A 15,558-nucleotide genomic window follows, 5' to 3' on the forward strand; every position below is an offset into this window, starting at 1 on the left:
CAACTTTCCAGTAAAGCAAAACATCAAAATTAGGTATGGAAGGAATATCTAATAGGTCAGTTTCATCTTCCTCTCTAGTTGTTACTCTACACTGCACATTTTAAGCTCTTTTTAGTTGTGGATGGACACAATACCTTTTTTTTTTTTTTTTAATATGGTGCTGAGGACTGAACCCAGTGCCTCACATATGCTAGGCAAGCTCTCTACCACTGAGCTACAACTTCAGCCCACTGCACAACATCATAACATTTTTCTCCAGCACATGACAGGCAAGTATTCTTACCACTGTGCTGCATTCCCAGTCCTTTTTGAGACAGGGTCTCACTATGTTGCCAAGGCTGGCAGCTCATACATTTCCTTTTACTTGGATGGCTAGTCTTTTCTGGAAAGCCATGGTCATACTTGGGAAGACAGGCTTCCCAACTTTTTTTTTTAATTTTTTTTGTAGTTGTAGATGGATGAATGCTTTCGTTTTTTATGTGGTGCTGAGGATCGAACCCAGTGCCTCACACATGCTAGGCAAGCGCTTTGCCACTGAGCCCCAGCCCCAGCCCCCAGCTGCCTTTTCTGTTGTTTTGGCAGCACTGGGGACTGAACCCAGGGTCTCAAGCATGCCAGGAAACAACTCTATCACTGACATGTACCCTGAACTTTTTTTTTTTTTTTTTGGTGGTACCAGGGATTAAACCCAGGGGTGCTTAACTAGTGAGCCACATCCCTAGTCCTTTTTTGTATTTTATTTAGATAGGGTCTCACTGAATTATTTAAGGCCTCATTAAATTGCTGAGGCTGGCTTAAACTCCTGATCCTCCTGCCTCAGCCTCCAGAGCCGCTGGGATTACAGGCATGTGTCACTGCACCTGGCTTGCATCCTAAAAACTTTTTGAGAAGTTGGGAGGTAGCACTGACATCATTTTCAAATTAGGAAACTGAGGCATACAGGCTTGTAGAAACTCATTTGTAAGGGGAGAGCTGAGGAGGAAGTTGAAGGTCTGGTTGGACATTGGATGAACAGGCTCAACAAATGACTGGCCTCATCATCAGGATTTGGCCTCTAGCCAAGCCAACCAATCAGTGGTAGTGTGTACAGAAATAGAACTTTTTAAGTTCCTAACCTCCAAGCATAGGCCTGTGTTTTTGTGCAGTAGGTTACCAGGGGGCCATTAATAAACTCTTTTGTTTGTTTGAGAAGGCAGTCTCACTATGGTGCCCAGGCTGGACTTAAACTTGCACTCCTACCTTGGCCTCCCAAGTAACTAAGCACAGGAATGCACCACCATGCTTGGCTAATAAACTGGTTTTATTCCCAACTTTTTTACAAAGGAATGGAAAAGCTTCTAAGTCAACCTTAAAAATGGTTAACTTTTATTTATAAATAAGTAACAAATTTCTGTACCTGATGCAGTATCACCACTTAGCATCCAAAGGTTTAACTAGAATGCTTCACAATGGAGGATGAATCACAAGAGGCTAATCCTCCTCCAATAAATTCTTGACAAAAGAACTACAAAAATAACCCTTTCAGCTCCTATGACTATTTGATTCCAACTTAGTAAACTTACTCATCTTCTCTTGATCAGTGTAGTTGAATGTGCCCAAAATCAAACTACAGGATGAATCAAGTGTACTGATGTTTCAGTTAGGAATTAAGTGGTTCAAATTTTGGATTAAGGACCCCAGTCAAGGGCTGGGGATGTGGCTCAAGTGGTAGCGCGCTCGCCTCGCACGCGTGCGGCCCCGGGTTCAATCCTCAGCACCACATACCAATAAAGATGTTGTGTCTGCCGAGAACTAAATAAAATAAATATTAAAAATTCTCTCTCTCTCTCTCCCCTCTCTCCTCTCTCACTCTCTCTCTAAAAAAAAAAAGACCCCAGTCAAGTCAGGTATGGTGGTATACATCTGTAATCCTAGTTATTCTGGAGGCTGAGGTGGGAGGATCCCAAATTGAGGCCACCCTGGGCCACTGAAAAGACTGTCTCAAAATAAAAAGGATTGGTGAGTAGTTCAGTGGTAAGGCACCTCTGGGTTCAATCCCAAATACTGACGGGTGGGGGGAATACTTCTCAAGGGTGAATCTATGGGGCTGGGGATGTGGCTCAAGCGGTAGCGTGCTCGCCTCGCATGCGTGCGGCCCGGGTTCGATCCTCAGCACCACATACAAAGATGTTGTGTCCGCCAAGTACTGAAAAATAAATATTTTTTAAAAATTTATTTAAAAAAATAAGGGTGAATCTATTTTTGCAGTCCAGTTTTAAGATTTCTCTGAGAAGCCAGGTGCAATGGTGCCCACCTGTATTCCAACAGCACAGGATGCTGAGGCAAGAGGATCACAAATTCAAAGCCAGCCTCAGTAATTTAGCAGGTTTTTTTTTTTCTTTTTTTGGTATCAGGGATTGAACCCAGGGGCACTTAACCACTGAACTACATTCCCAGCCCTTTTTTATATTTTATTTAGAAACAGGGTCTCCCTGAATTGCTTAGGGCCTCACTAAGTTGCTGAGGCTGGCTTTGAACTTGAGATCCTCCTGCCTCAGCCTCCTAAGAGCCACCAGGATTACAGGCATACGCCACCATGCCCAGCAATTTAGCAAAGTCTTAAACAGATTAGCTGGACCCTGTCTCAAAACAAAAAATAAAATGATATGGAGATGTAACTCATTGGTAAAGCATACCTGGGTTCAAACCCCAGTACCAAAAAAAGAAAAAAAAAATCTCTGAGAACATCTGAGGAGTGGAGGAAGAAAAGAGTTAAAGCTATGAAACTGCCACTCATATGACTTAAGGAAAACTACTAATAGGAGCAGCAGCACTCCAATTCTGAAGAAATTTTCAGGGTTCTTGGTTTTTGCTATTAAAGTCAAAGGCTTAGGAACAATTTAACCATCTGTAACTAGAAATGATAATTAATCACAAGGTACCTACAGAGGCAAAGTTCCCTGGCCAGTCACCCGCCTACTTCAGAGCCTACTTAGGCATTATTTCAAGTGACATTTTAGCGACAAACTATGATTTAGAGATATCCCTGAGTCACAAATCTCTCTGAAATTTAGCTCTCAAGCAGTAGGAAATAAGATGGTTTTATCTGGCTGCACCTGGTAGCACAGGCCTGTGATCCCAGTGACTCTGGCTGCTAAGGCAGAAGAATCACAAGTTCTAAGCCAGCCTGGCAACTTAGTGAGATCCTGTCTCAAAATAATATAAAAAGGCTGGGGATGTTGCTTAGTAGTAGAGCAACTCTGGGTTTAGTCCCCAGTACTATCCACCCCCCACACACACACAAAAAGAAGTTTAATTCAATACAACTTCATATCAAACTTTTTCAGTCTTTAAGAAGCTGATACAGCTATAATTTAGGGTTGAGTTTATTCTTTCAAAACAGGTTTCCCACACCTCCTAAATGCCAACTATTTAAGTAGATCAAAACTGCCATTCCTACTTTTGTGGCTTTTAGATCTACAGGAGATTCTCTCTTAACAATGCATTAGTGGCATGCAAAATATTCCCCCATTTTGTTTAGTCTGTGAAACAAAATTTTTTAAACTGGAAAGATCTTGTAGTCTTACAGAGATTACAATGGAATTAGTTCTTTTTTTCCCTTTAGGAGGGCAGCCATTCCTCCACAAGTTACAGCTCGGATTTCAAAACGTAGACAGATGTTTTTTAAGCATCTCAAAAGGGCCATTCCATTTTTATTCTGGGCCATGGTGATTCTGAATTATTGTGTGTTCCAACCCCGTAAAGGGTTGAACCTCATCCCTTTGGTGTAAACTTTCAAGAGAAGTGGGACAGCACACTTTAGGAGTTTCCAAAAGTGGCTGGCGACGGGTAAGGCCAGGTCATTCCGAGAACCAGGGCTGGATGGGAGAAAACTTGAGGGCAAGAGTGCTCAGAGATCCCCAAGCACTGAGGCTGCAGGTTGTCTTCCCACTGTCCCCCGCCCCATCTAGGTGTCTCAAGGGAATTGATGGTTGCTACAATACTTAGAGGACAGTTCCTTTTCGCAGCCCGGGAGGCGGGGTGGCTTTGGTGTATGGGGTGGGGGTTGGGTGCGGAAAGGTGCTCCGGACTCAGCCCTCGAAGCCTTCAGCAGACTACCACACTTGGGGCACAGGCGACCAGAGCGGCAACCTCCGCCCTTCCCCTTGGCGCCAGTGCCTGAAATCTGGCGTCGCCCCTACTTAGACGAAGTGGAGGTCCCGCTAAGCTGGGCCCCGCCACCATGCCCAGGCCGAGTGGGGGTGGGGAGAGGCATTGGCTGAAATCGGTCTCGAGACCAGCGCCCCAGTGGGAGGACAGCAAAGGGTAGGCGTCTCCCCAGCCTCTGTCCTGTTGGGGTCTCGGGAAACACGCGATAATCAGCCAAGAATCCCGTCCTACGTGAGCGGCGAAGCTGCGGGGCTGCCGGGACAGTTTGAGGGCCGGGCTCGGCGGGAGAGACTCCAACCTTCACCCTCCCCGGCCCCTGGTCCCACTCCCCGCCGTCTCCCGACGCCGCCACTTCAGACAGCCCACTCGGCCCGGCCTCTCCCCGCGCCCGGACCACCCCCCATGGGGTGCTCTCACTGCGCAGCGAGTCCCTCCGCTGCCTCCTCCCAGCCCAAAATGGCGGCGGCGGCCACCGAGCTTCTCGTCGCCTTCCTCAAGGGCCTGGGATCCCTCCGCGCGCGTAGCCCCTCCCCCCTCAGCCGGATCTATTTTCTGCCCCGTAAAGATTAACGCCATCAATGAACTCTTTAATTGAGTTCGGAATGGGTGGATCCGGTTGTGCTTCCGCACCGCTAATCGTTGAAGAAAGTGAAATTATTGGCAGATCATTTGACCAATCAAAGAAGACAGCGGAGAGCGCGGGACGCCACCCGCGCAAGGGTAGATGGGTTTTAGAGTTCCGGGTGTGGTTGTTGACGTGACAGGACCTTGGGTTGCATTTCCAGTCTGGAAGAACTACAATCCCCAGCAGGCCTTGCGCTTCAAGGCTGTCCCCTCCCCTCAACCTTAGTGCCTGAGCAGCTTGGTCAGAACTGCTGCAACTGCAGCAAGAGGTAGGGCTGAGGCGTTGGGAATTTCAGACAGGCGTTCGCACAGAAAGACACACAGAGGTAGTCGTGTGCATAGCTCTTGACAGCAAATAGGTCAGTTCCACCTTTGCAAAAAACCTCCCTTCCATGATTATTTCCCCTTTTCCAAGAAATCCATCCTTAACCCAGTTGGGTTTTCCCTCCCAGCTGCATGTAGTGCGAAGACTTCTCTTTTCCTCTTCCTCTCTTTCCCGTCCTGAGGAGAAGGAGGGAAGCAGGCCAGGCCCTGCAGACAAAAAGGCCTCAGCTCAGGCTCTCCGGGGTCCCAGTCTTGGTTGCAGAGACTTTGCCTTCTGGATCCCTGCCTGGGGAGGAGGTGGGGTCGGGACTGCAGTGGAGACTCGGGGCTCCAAGAGCTTGCACCCCGTTTTCTTGGAGCCACAAACCCACCTCGTTCCCAGTCCTTCGGGGCAGTCACGTTTTTGGCAGAGAGCAAAATTTAGTCTTACGTTTCCTAGCTGCCAACCCAGGCCTCAGTGACTTACATGAAAAGGCAGTGTAGGACATTAGCCCTGGCCTGGGACCTTGTGGAACAGACTAGGAAGATAGCCCCTTAAACCCATTTGGCCCCACTCTGGTTGGAGGTGTGAAAACCAGGACATGAAGGCAGGCTTTAGGGCCTTCGTTTAAAAATAATGGTGGGCAAGTCTGGTGCTACAAAATGGCTGCCGCTGCCCGGACAAACAATTCCTGGGCAGCCAGATTCTTCCTGAGAATTTTCCTTCAGGACTTAGGTTTCTGTTGTTGTTCAAAGCAGGTGTGACTAGTTAAAGGCATCTGCTGAAAGACTGGGAGAAGAAAAAGATGGCCACTCTGAATCAGACCAACTGTAATACCAAGTCACCAGCAGCCCTGGAGGAGGCCAAGGTAAGCGCCCACCCTCCAAGTCACTTGGGACCTGCCTTCTGGGATCCTAGCTTCTTGTCTCAGATGTGTTGATAGATTTGAAAAACCTGTTTTTTAAATGAGTCTCTTATCCCTGGGTGATAGGTTAGGTGCTAAATTTGTGTTGTCTCATGAACTCCTAGAAGCCCTTCAACTTAGGAATTATTTCCAATTTACAGGAGCTAAGGTTCTGAGAGCTGAAATACCTTTTCCAGAATCATGCCACTGACAAGCAGCAGATCCAGTGTTTAAACTTAGGACCTCTGACTGCAGGTCCTTGCCTTGATTTCAAGGACAAATAACTTGGTTGAATATTTGCCTTTTGGCCAGGCTAAGACCCAAGTCTACAGCAGGAAAAAGTATGGGGTTCAAATTTTGCAGTGGAGTTCAGGGGTTAGGATTGTTTCGTTTCCTCTTCCTTGGATTAGGCTATAATCCAAGGAAGAGGAAACAGACTGATATCAGGCCCTCAGAGAATACCTTCTGGGCTGGCAGCAGGAGCCCAAACCCTCCTGGCTCATGCTTTTTCACTACCCTTCTGTACCCATTCTCTCCTGGCCCACTGTTTCCTATAGATCAGAGATTTGGGGGTCAGAGAAGCTTCCAATTTATCCTGCATAACCACTTTCAGTATTTCTTGGATTTGTTGAATTTGGAATTCCTGGTATGTCAGGGCTACCAGGTTCAGAGAGGGCAAATGACTCACTCAGGTCACACAGCTTATCTCTGATATTGATAATGGTGATAGAGGGATAAGCCTTCAGGAGGGAGGCAACATGTGGGGCTTGGTGGCAGAGCTGGCTTGGGTTGGGGGAAGGATTACCAGGGGACATTTATTGAGGGCTGGGAGCAGGTGAATGATTATGACACAAACAAGCCAACCTGCTACAGAGTTCTCTGTGGCCTTGCCTCTTGTGGGTGGGGCAGCAATTCTGCTTTAGTTGGCCCAATCCCCTGGTGGTTGAGGCCTGTCATTCATGATGGGTGATCTCCCTGTAGGTAAAGTAACACAACACACACACATACACACTCTTATTCAAACATACCTCCTTTCCCCTGAAATTCTCCCTAGGGTCTCAGCAACACAAATGAACAGTCCTAGTTCTCCAGGGCTGCCAATACCACATCCCTCAAAACACTTCCTACACTTGTAGGGACCCATGCTCAGAATCATGTTGTGTTTTATAAAACAAGATGCCAATTGTTGTGTTTATTATTAGAAATCCCTCAAACCACAAACTTAGAGCAATTTATCCCCATCCCCCACACTCAGTACTCCCAAGCTCACCACAACAGAGATAAGCAGATGCCCTGAGCACACATATGCTCTCTTGACAGATCCTTTCCACCTCTTGCAAGTTCTGGAACTCTTGACTGCAGAAAGGAGTTGACCCTTCCTTCCTTTGGTTAGGACCTCTTTCTGCCACTCACACAGAAGAGTGATATAGCCAGGCATGGTGACACACACCTATAATCCCAGCAGCTTGGGAGACTGAGGCAAAAGGATAGCAAATTCAAAGCCAGCCTCAGCAACTTATTGAAACCCTGTCTCAAAATAAAAAAGGGCTGGGGACTTGGTTCAGTTGTTGAGCATCCCTGGGTTCAGTTTCTGGAACCAAAAAAAAAAACAAAAGAGTGATACAACTCTGCCTGAGATAAACACACTCCATCTTATTTACCCTAGAAAAATAGAGTCTCATTTTCCAACATCTTTTGGATCCCTCTATCTTATAAGCTTTAAGCACTTTTTTTTTTTAAAGAGAGAATTTTTTAAATATTTATTTATTTTTTTGGCGGACACAACATCTTTGTTGGTATGTGGTGCTGAGGATTGAACCCGGGTCGCACGCATGCCAGGCAAGCGTGCTACCGCTTGAGCCACATCCCCAGCCCAAGCTTTAAGCACTTAATAAAAAATTTTTTGTGGGGAGGGTTACTGGGGATTGAACTCAGGGGCACTCAACCACTGAGCCACATACCCAGCCCTATTATTTTAGATATTATTTAGAGATAGCATTTCATTGAGTTGCTTAGCACCTCACTGTTGCTGAGGCTGGCTTTGAATTCACGATCCTCCTGCTTCAGCCTCCCAAGCCACTGGGATTACAGGCGCATGCCTGGCTCATTTAACAAATATTTCTTGAGCACTTGCCCTGTTTCATGCATCGGGTAAAGAGGTGAACTGAATAGACAAGACACATTCTCAGGGGAAAGAAGACCAATGATAAATGATAACATGCTAAATGCTTTGTGGGATGTTAAGTGCATGATGTGATACAAAGTCACTGGGGAGGGGCTGCCTTCGGTATGGTGGACAGGGAAGGCCTCCCTGAGTAGGGAGCACTGGAACTGAGCCCTAAAGGATGAGAAAGAGTTGACCATTGCAAAGAGCTGGAAGCAGGATTGGCTTTATGATTTGTGGGGTCCCTTGTTCAAAGGTTATTAAGGACTTCAAGACAGGGATAATAGCATCAAGCTAAGCATGGGGGGTTTTCTGAATGTGGGCCTCTGTGCAAGCACATAGGTTGTGTTCCCACAAAGCCTGCTCCATTTGAAAGACATGCTTTTTGGAAAGAGGGAAAAGCAAGTTGGGTTTCTGATCAAGCAAGTGCCTCAGGGGCCATCTTCTATCCCAGGTTGCTCCCTCTCCTCCATTCATTCAGACAGTATTTGTGGAACTCCTACTCTGTGTCAGATATTGTTCTAGGCATTGAAAAGATAAGATAATACTCAGGTAAAATGCTGCTCTTCCGGTGAGTTTACTTGGGGAAGGTTGGGGCACAGACAGTAGACAGGTAAATGATTGCAAAAGGGTGAGGGAATATAGAATGACCAGGTGAGTTGTGCGGGGCTTCAGGCTGGGTGGTCAGGGGAGGGTTCCATGGCCAAGTGATCCAACTTGCCTCCCCACTTTCTCTTTAGACCTCTGGTGATTCAGGGAGCCCCCAAACACCCACTAAGTCTCATGACTGTGGCAGTTCCGTGTCCCTGACACCACGAAAAAAGAGCCATTCAGAGGATGAAGATCTTGCCCAGGCTGCCGGTGGCCTGAGCTGGAACTGTGGTGGACCCCAAACCCAGAGCCCAGGGGGTTGCTCAGTAGAGGCCGTGCTGGGCCGGAAGAAGCACCGGAGGAGGCCATCCAAGCGCAAGCGGCACTGGAGGCCCTACCTGGAGCTGAGCTGGGCAGAGAAGCAGCAGCGAGATGAGAGGCAGAGCCAGAGGGCCTCCAGGGTCCGCGAGGAGATGTTTGCCAAAGGCCAGCCTGTGGCGCCCTACAACACCACCCAGTTTCTCATGAATGACCGAGACCCCGAGGAGCCCAACCTTGAAGTGCCACCCTATGGGGCGTCCCACCCAGGTTCCAGCGGGGACAGTGAGGCAGGGGACAGTGACGGGCAGGGCCAAGATCATGGCGAGTTCCAGCAGAGGGACTTCTCTGAGGCCTATGAGCGCTATCATACTGAGAGCCTGCAGGGCCGAAGCAAGCAGGAGCTGGTAAGAGACTACCTGGACCTGGAGCGGAGGCTCACGCAGGCCGAGGAGGAGACTCGGAGGCTGCAGCAGCTGCAGGGGCGCATGGGCCAGCAGCCCTGTCGCCAGGTGGAGGAGCTGGCCGCCGAGGTAGAGAGGCTCCGCACTGAAAACCAGCGGCTTCGGCAGGAGAAGGAGATGTGGAACCAAGGGGGCAGCCGCCGCCATGAGGAGCCAGGCACCTAGGGGTGCTCCCCAGCCAGGTGGACCTTGTCCTGATTCTCAGCCACTCAGGCCAGCTGGGTCTCAAAGAGACAGGTGGCAAATGAAAAGCACTCTTGAAATCACTGTGCCCCCTGAGAACAGCTGAAACAGGTTCAGACTTCCACCTTGTCATTTCCACAATTGGTTCTTTGATGTCATCTTACTTTTTACAAAAAAATTAAATGGTTTTGCTGAGACCCAATGGGAGTGGCTAGGATTTATTTCACTACAGCTCTTCTGACATCAAAACACTTTCATCTCAAGGGCTAAGGGCACAGTGGCGCAGGCCTGTAATCCCAGTGGCTGGGGAGGCTGAGACAGGAGGAATGTGAGTACAAAGCCAGCCTTAGCAACTCAGTGAGACCCTGTCTCTAAGTAACATACAAAACAGGGCTGGGGATTTAGCTCAGTGGTCAAGTGCCCTTGAGTTCAATCCCCGATACCCACCCCGCCAAAAAAAAAAAAAAAAAAAACTTCCATCTCAAAGAGGTTCCAGTCCCTCCCCCTTTCCCCCAAGCCTGGGAGGACAGTGGACCCCTAGATAGGATCATGTCAAGGTCTCCAGGATGCCTGAATTATGTGCCCTGTGTCCTGGAGCTATCTCTGTGTGTTAAGGGTTTATAGGTGAGAGGGAGCTCAGGCAGGAGCCCCCAGATTCCACCCGAACCTGGTACTCCCAGATGCCATGAAGAGAAGGAGCTGGGCTTTTAGAGAAGGTCCAAGCCCAGAGTTCCTTCAGGGTTTACTCCCTGTGTTTTCTCCATAGTTTAGAGGACTTGGCCAGACAAGATCCAGGTACTTGTGCCTCCTTGTCCTTGACAGCCCCTCCTCCCAGCAGGGGGTTGGACTGAGGTTAGTCATCATGTTTTTGTCTCCTTAACTCCTGGAAAGACATTAGTAAAGAAGTAAGCACTCCAGGGAAGGATCCCCCTGTTGGGAATTAAAGGAAAGTGGCAGAGGGGACAGTGCCTTAGCAGAGCTGCTCCACCTTTCTCCCCTGGTGCCCCTGGTACTTTGTGTGCATCCTGCTCCTCTCGGTCTAATCATGTGTGTGATCGGTTTCCTCTGAAGTGCAAGCCTTTTGCCTGGGCAGAGAGAATTCGGATGCCCCCAGCTTGCCAGCCATCATTGGGCTCTGAAATGAGCCAATTCCCCTCTCACTGAGACCCACCCTCCTGCAGATACCCTGTCTGTTCCATCACCCTCTGAGTGTCCTTGCTGGCTGGCACCAGGTGTCTGGCTCGCAACACAGATTAACTTCAGTGGTGTTGGGGGAAGTGAGCTCACCAGTGAGCCCATGTTTTCTCAGCCACCAGCCCTGGGAGGAGTGGAGGCCAGGCCAACCCAGCCTGGCTTCCCTTATAGGTGCTCATCAAACCAGCCACACTGGGCAAGAGAAGGGCTCAGGCCTGGGAACTGCCAGGGATGGAAATGTTGACGAATCCTGTATGTTGCCAGGACAACTTTTATTTCTGCCCTGCCACACCCAGGCCTGGCCAGCACCTTCTAGCTTCTAGGACAAAGCAAGATGAAAACATTTGAGGAAGGAACAGGTTTCAGGAGAAGGCAAAATCCCATCCTAGGGCATCTGCCCCTGAAACTCTGGCCCAGGGCTTTCATCTCTGTCCCTTTGCTCCCTAGGTAGTGTCAGAACAACAGGGAACGGCAGGCTTGGTGGCACATGCCTGTAATCCAAAGATTCAGGAGACTGAGGCAGGAGGATGGCAAATTCAAAGCCAGCCTCAGCAACTTAGCAAGACCTCTCTCAAAAATCTAAAAAAAAAAAAAAAAAAAAAATTGTTAAAAAAAAAAAAAGGCTGGGAATGTAGCTCGGTGGTTAAATGCCCCTAGGTTCAATCTCTAGTATCAAAAGAGAAAGGGCAATAAGGATGATTGTCTCCATTTTGCAGATGGGAAACCCAAGACTCAGGGAGGAAGTGGCTTTCTAGACTCCAGAGAAGCCAGCCAGAGGCCTGCCTTACCATAGGGTGCTAGCCTGAGACCCCAGGCCTCCAGCCTCCAGCCTCCAGCTGCTACATTCCTCAGAACAGAGCCTGGAGCCTGAGGGAGGGGGAGGGTAGGAGGAAGATTGTTTACCCTGCAGGAGGCTGTGTTTGCTACTAGGAGGGTAGCAGATTCCAGAGGGCTGCTGGAGTGTGGGGGTGGAATGTAGGCCTCATGTGGGAGAAGGTGTTGGGGCTCTGTGGGGAGCTGGGTGGGCTGTTGGGTCCATGAGGGGGCAGCTGAGAAGTCTGGCCCTTCTTGGCCCAGGAGCTGAAGAGCCTGGAGAGGGAAGACTGCCATCTTTCCCCTACACACACACAAACACAAAATGGCTGAAGGTCTCTTGGCCAGAGCAACACCAAGGTGAGTTAATTTTCACAAGGCTGGTGGGGACAGGGTGCGGAAAACAAAGAGTATGTTAGCTGTGATATCTCAAATAAAGCCTTGTTCGGCATCCTTTATAAATCTGTCTCCTTTGGTCGCTGCGCGCCTTGCCTATCTTACAGTGAGTGACATGTCAAGGGGGACTGAAATGACTGAGTCAGCGAACAGTGTCCACGTCAGCCCCTGCTCCAATCTGGTCCCCTGACTTCAGGGCTTCAACCTTAAGGTGAAGGGTGTAGATGGTGATCATGGGGACTCAGTACCAGGGACAGCCCGGTCACCTGTAGGTGGGGGTCAGGTGCAAGTCCCTTCTGGACTCTCCCTGTTTTCCCTTCCTGCCTATCCCACTGCAATGACCAAAGCTCCAGTTTACCACAGACATCTCCTCATAAACACGCCCTCAGCTAGGGAGGGTGGGTTTGACCCCCCAGCCCCAGGCCTTTGCCCAGCAAGTGCTCACTGACTTCCTTCCCTCAGCCCCTTTACTGTCTAGGATCCTCTTGGTCGCTTGGGCCAGGGGCCTAGAGAGCAATTACTTCACAGGAGTGATTGCTAAAGCTTTCCACCACCACTGCCTGGCTGGCCTAGGATGCCCCTTTTTTCCCCATCAGGGACTTCCCAACCCCAGGTAAAAACTCCTATGCCCAGGGGACAGCCCCTACCTGCAATGGGATTAAGGAAGAAGAGTGGTGGAGTGGGCAGAGGTAGTGCAATGGGTCAGGAGGAAGCTGCCAGGAAGCGGGGAAGGGCATCTAAGGTGAAGTAACTCAATTGTGGGGACAGTGTGGCCAGGTACCATTGCCCCTACTGGGAGCAGTGAGGATGGCACTGGCCCTTTAAGTGGGGGTGCCAGTCAGTGCCCTCCCCCGCCAACCCAATTCCTGGGCACACTGAGCATGTGCAAGAGCTGTGCAAGTGGGGAGAGAGGAGGAGGTTGGGGGGGATAGATTCCGGAGGGAACTTCCCACCCCTTACTTCCTGTAGCTGCCCCCACTCTCCTTCCTGGGTCTGACAAAGGAGCCCATGGTGCTCCCCCAACCTCTTCCCCCTGGGAGTGCTGAACCACCAAGGGCGTTGGGCAGGCCCCCTTGCCCTGGGAAGTCTCCCTACTGCCTGGAGGCCCCACGGGCTCAGCCCAGGGCTAACCTCACTTCTCTAGTGTGGGCGGTGGCTGATCTTCCTGCAACTTAACGTGTTCAATTTCATTCCATTAGTGCCAGGGTTTTTAAAAGTATCCTGGGTTGCTGCTCTGAAAATTAAACACAGTGGGAAGGGTGAGGTCCCTGCCCCCATGCTCCAGCAGCTTCCAGTCAGAGAGGAAGCAAGCAGCTCTGCTGCTAACACCCTTGGCCTTCCAGATTCCCTCTTCGGGGGCTCTCTCTCCTTCCCCTAAAGCCCAGAGGCCCCCAGTCCACCGATCAAAGGCTGCTTTGTTCCCTGCAGCGGGGAACCTCCCCTTCAAACCTTTCCCCTATCTCTAGCTTGCCAGTTTCTGCAGTGTCCCCAACCCCAGACCTCAGCCCCTCAGATACCTTCCCTAGCCCCTCTTCTCCTTCTTAGGTATGAGCTACAGGTATTATCATCTCTTTAAAGTAGATGTGAAACTCATATTATGAAATTTACCCTTCAAAAGAGCAATTCAGTGGCATTTAGTACATTTGTTATGTGTGTACCCCACTTGATAACCTAGTTCTACATCAATCCAAAAGGAAACCCCAAATGCATTAAGCAGTTATTTTCCATTCTCTCCCTTCCCCAACCTGAGCACCACCCACCTGCTTTTTGTCCCTGTGAGTTTACTCACTCTGGGTGTATTCCAGAATATATACCCAGTCAAGAGGGAAAGACTCAGGGCCTATACTAGAAAACCATGGTCTCCTTGAGGGTACTACTGTGGAGAAAACACTGGGCCAGGAGTCCTGAGACTAGTGACTCATCTGAGTTCTCTGATTCAGGGTTCCCTGTGTTCATTTGTTCAAAGCGGGTCAGGGGCTTCGGCCAGTCCGGATCCTGGGACCCCCAGGCTATGCTGCCTGGCAAGAAAAACATTCTCCCCTTTTACCCTCCTTGCTCCTCCTGGCAGGCCCAGGCAGTGAAGGTGGCCCCAGGGGACAGTGTGATTCATACTGTGAGGTCTGGGGTCAGACCCAGGAGATGAAGAAACTTCAGCTCAGAGAGGTTGAGAAATATGCCCAAGGCCACACAACTGCTGACCTGGGAGCCTGTTAGGTCTGATTGTAGTCTGAGCTCTTGACCACTGTACTTGGGTCTTCAAAGAGATAAAGCAAGTTAAGGGCTTAGCTAAGTGCCAGCTGTGTGGGAGTTGCTCTCAAATGGAAGCAGCCATAAATTTTACTACTTTCAGGGCATTGCATAATCATGAATAGCTCATTCCAAGGTGGTTCTTGGGAGTTCTTCTCAGTCCCTCCTTCCCTTATCTTTTGAGGAGAGTTTCCCCTTTGCCTCCTTTACTGGCCTCCCTAGGGTGGCAGCTTTTGTGGGGCTGGATGGGGCTTCCTGGACTCTGAGGCCTGTGAGCAAGTAGGGATGGGAATCATGGTTCCCCTCCCCTCCAAAAGAGGAGGAGATGTTGCTCTGTCCCTCACCCACTTCTCCAAGGTTGAACATCCACCCCAGCCCCTAAACAGAAAGTCCTTTGTGGAAACACAGAAGGGAGGGGCCTTGCCTGACAAGGGGATAGGCTGAGCAGCTGGCCCCCAGTTGGCCACTGTGTCCCAGCTGCCTGTAGCACGGACATTCCAGAGACCACCTGCTCCAGAGACCCTCTCTGGATCCCATCCAAGAAGGAATACCCCAGACCAGCCCTCAAGGCTCCTGCTGTCTGAAGCCTCAGGGCAACCAGGGTGGCCCCCCCTTTCCTGTTCCCTCTTACCCCCACCCCCCCAGGGCTCCAAGAGGATGTTTCCAAGGAGATTAAGTTGTGGGAGGAAATTGAGATCCCTCTGGGCCTCCAGAGCCTGCCTCTACTACAGCCCTGCCTTCCACAAAAAAGAAAGGGATGAGCTGCCTTCTCCCTGGGTCTCCTCTTCTATACCTAGTTCTTACTCCTTCCAGCTTCCTCCTGGTGACTTCTTAAGTCCCCACCCCCTGGCCTCCGGGCAGCCCTTCAGTGACTCCTTTGCACCAGGGGAAAGACCCAGACAGACTCCTTCAGTCTCCACTGGAACCAAGCCCTGTGGTTGCCTGGCCAGCCAGATCCCACTCTAAGGATCACTGGGGCCCCAGGCACCACTGTCCTTTCTGGCTAGACCTCCATTCCTTTGTTTGTCCATGGCAGTCAGCTATTTTCCCTGTGGGCCTCTGAGAAAAGATCTCTTTTTTTTCCTCTGGGCCCCTGGCCCAACTGTCCTCACTTGTAATTCACATTAGCTATGTCTGTAGCCACAGGAGGCACCTCCAGGGGGTCTCCCAGGCCCCCTTCTGAATGACCTTGACTTCCCACCCCCCT

The 15,558-nt window shown here is 50.0% G+C and overlaps 1 protein-coding gene across 3 annotated transcripts; it reads left to right on the forward strand.

The window, feature by feature from the left end:
- Positions 1-2,841: 2,841 nt before the first annotated feature.
- Hexim2 (HEXIM P-TEFb complex subunit 2) lies at positions 2,842-9,903 on the forward strand. Of its 3 annotated transcripts, none has more exons than XM_026408208.2 (3): positions 2,842-3,918; positions 5,836-5,945; positions 8,886-9,903. In XM_026408208.2, exons 2-3 carry the CDS (start codon positions 5,883-5,885, stop codon positions 9,681-9,683), a joined length of 861 nt encoding a protein of 286 aa, XP_026263993.1. In that variant the 5' UTR covers positions 2,842-3,918; positions 5,836-5,882; the 3' UTR covers positions 9,684-9,903. The 3 variants fall into 3 exon arrangements, with proteins under 3 accessions (XP_026263993.1, XP_026263992.1, XP_026263991.1); XM_026408207.2 differs by lacking the exon at positions 2,842-3,918 and adding an exon at positions 4,963-5,042; XM_026408206.2 differs by lacking the exon at positions 2,842-3,918 and adding an exon at positions 5,000-5,132.
- The last annotated feature ends 5,655 nt before the right edge of the window (positions 9,904-15,558 follow it).

The sequence above is a fragment of the Urocitellus parryii genome, chromosome 7 (genome assembly GCF_045843805.1).
Source record: "Urocitellus parryii isolate mUroPar1 chromosome 7, mUroPar1.hap1, whole genome shotgun sequence".
Lineage (NCBI taxonomy): Eukaryota > Metazoa > Chordata > Mammalia > Rodentia > Sciuridae > Urocitellus > Urocitellus parryii.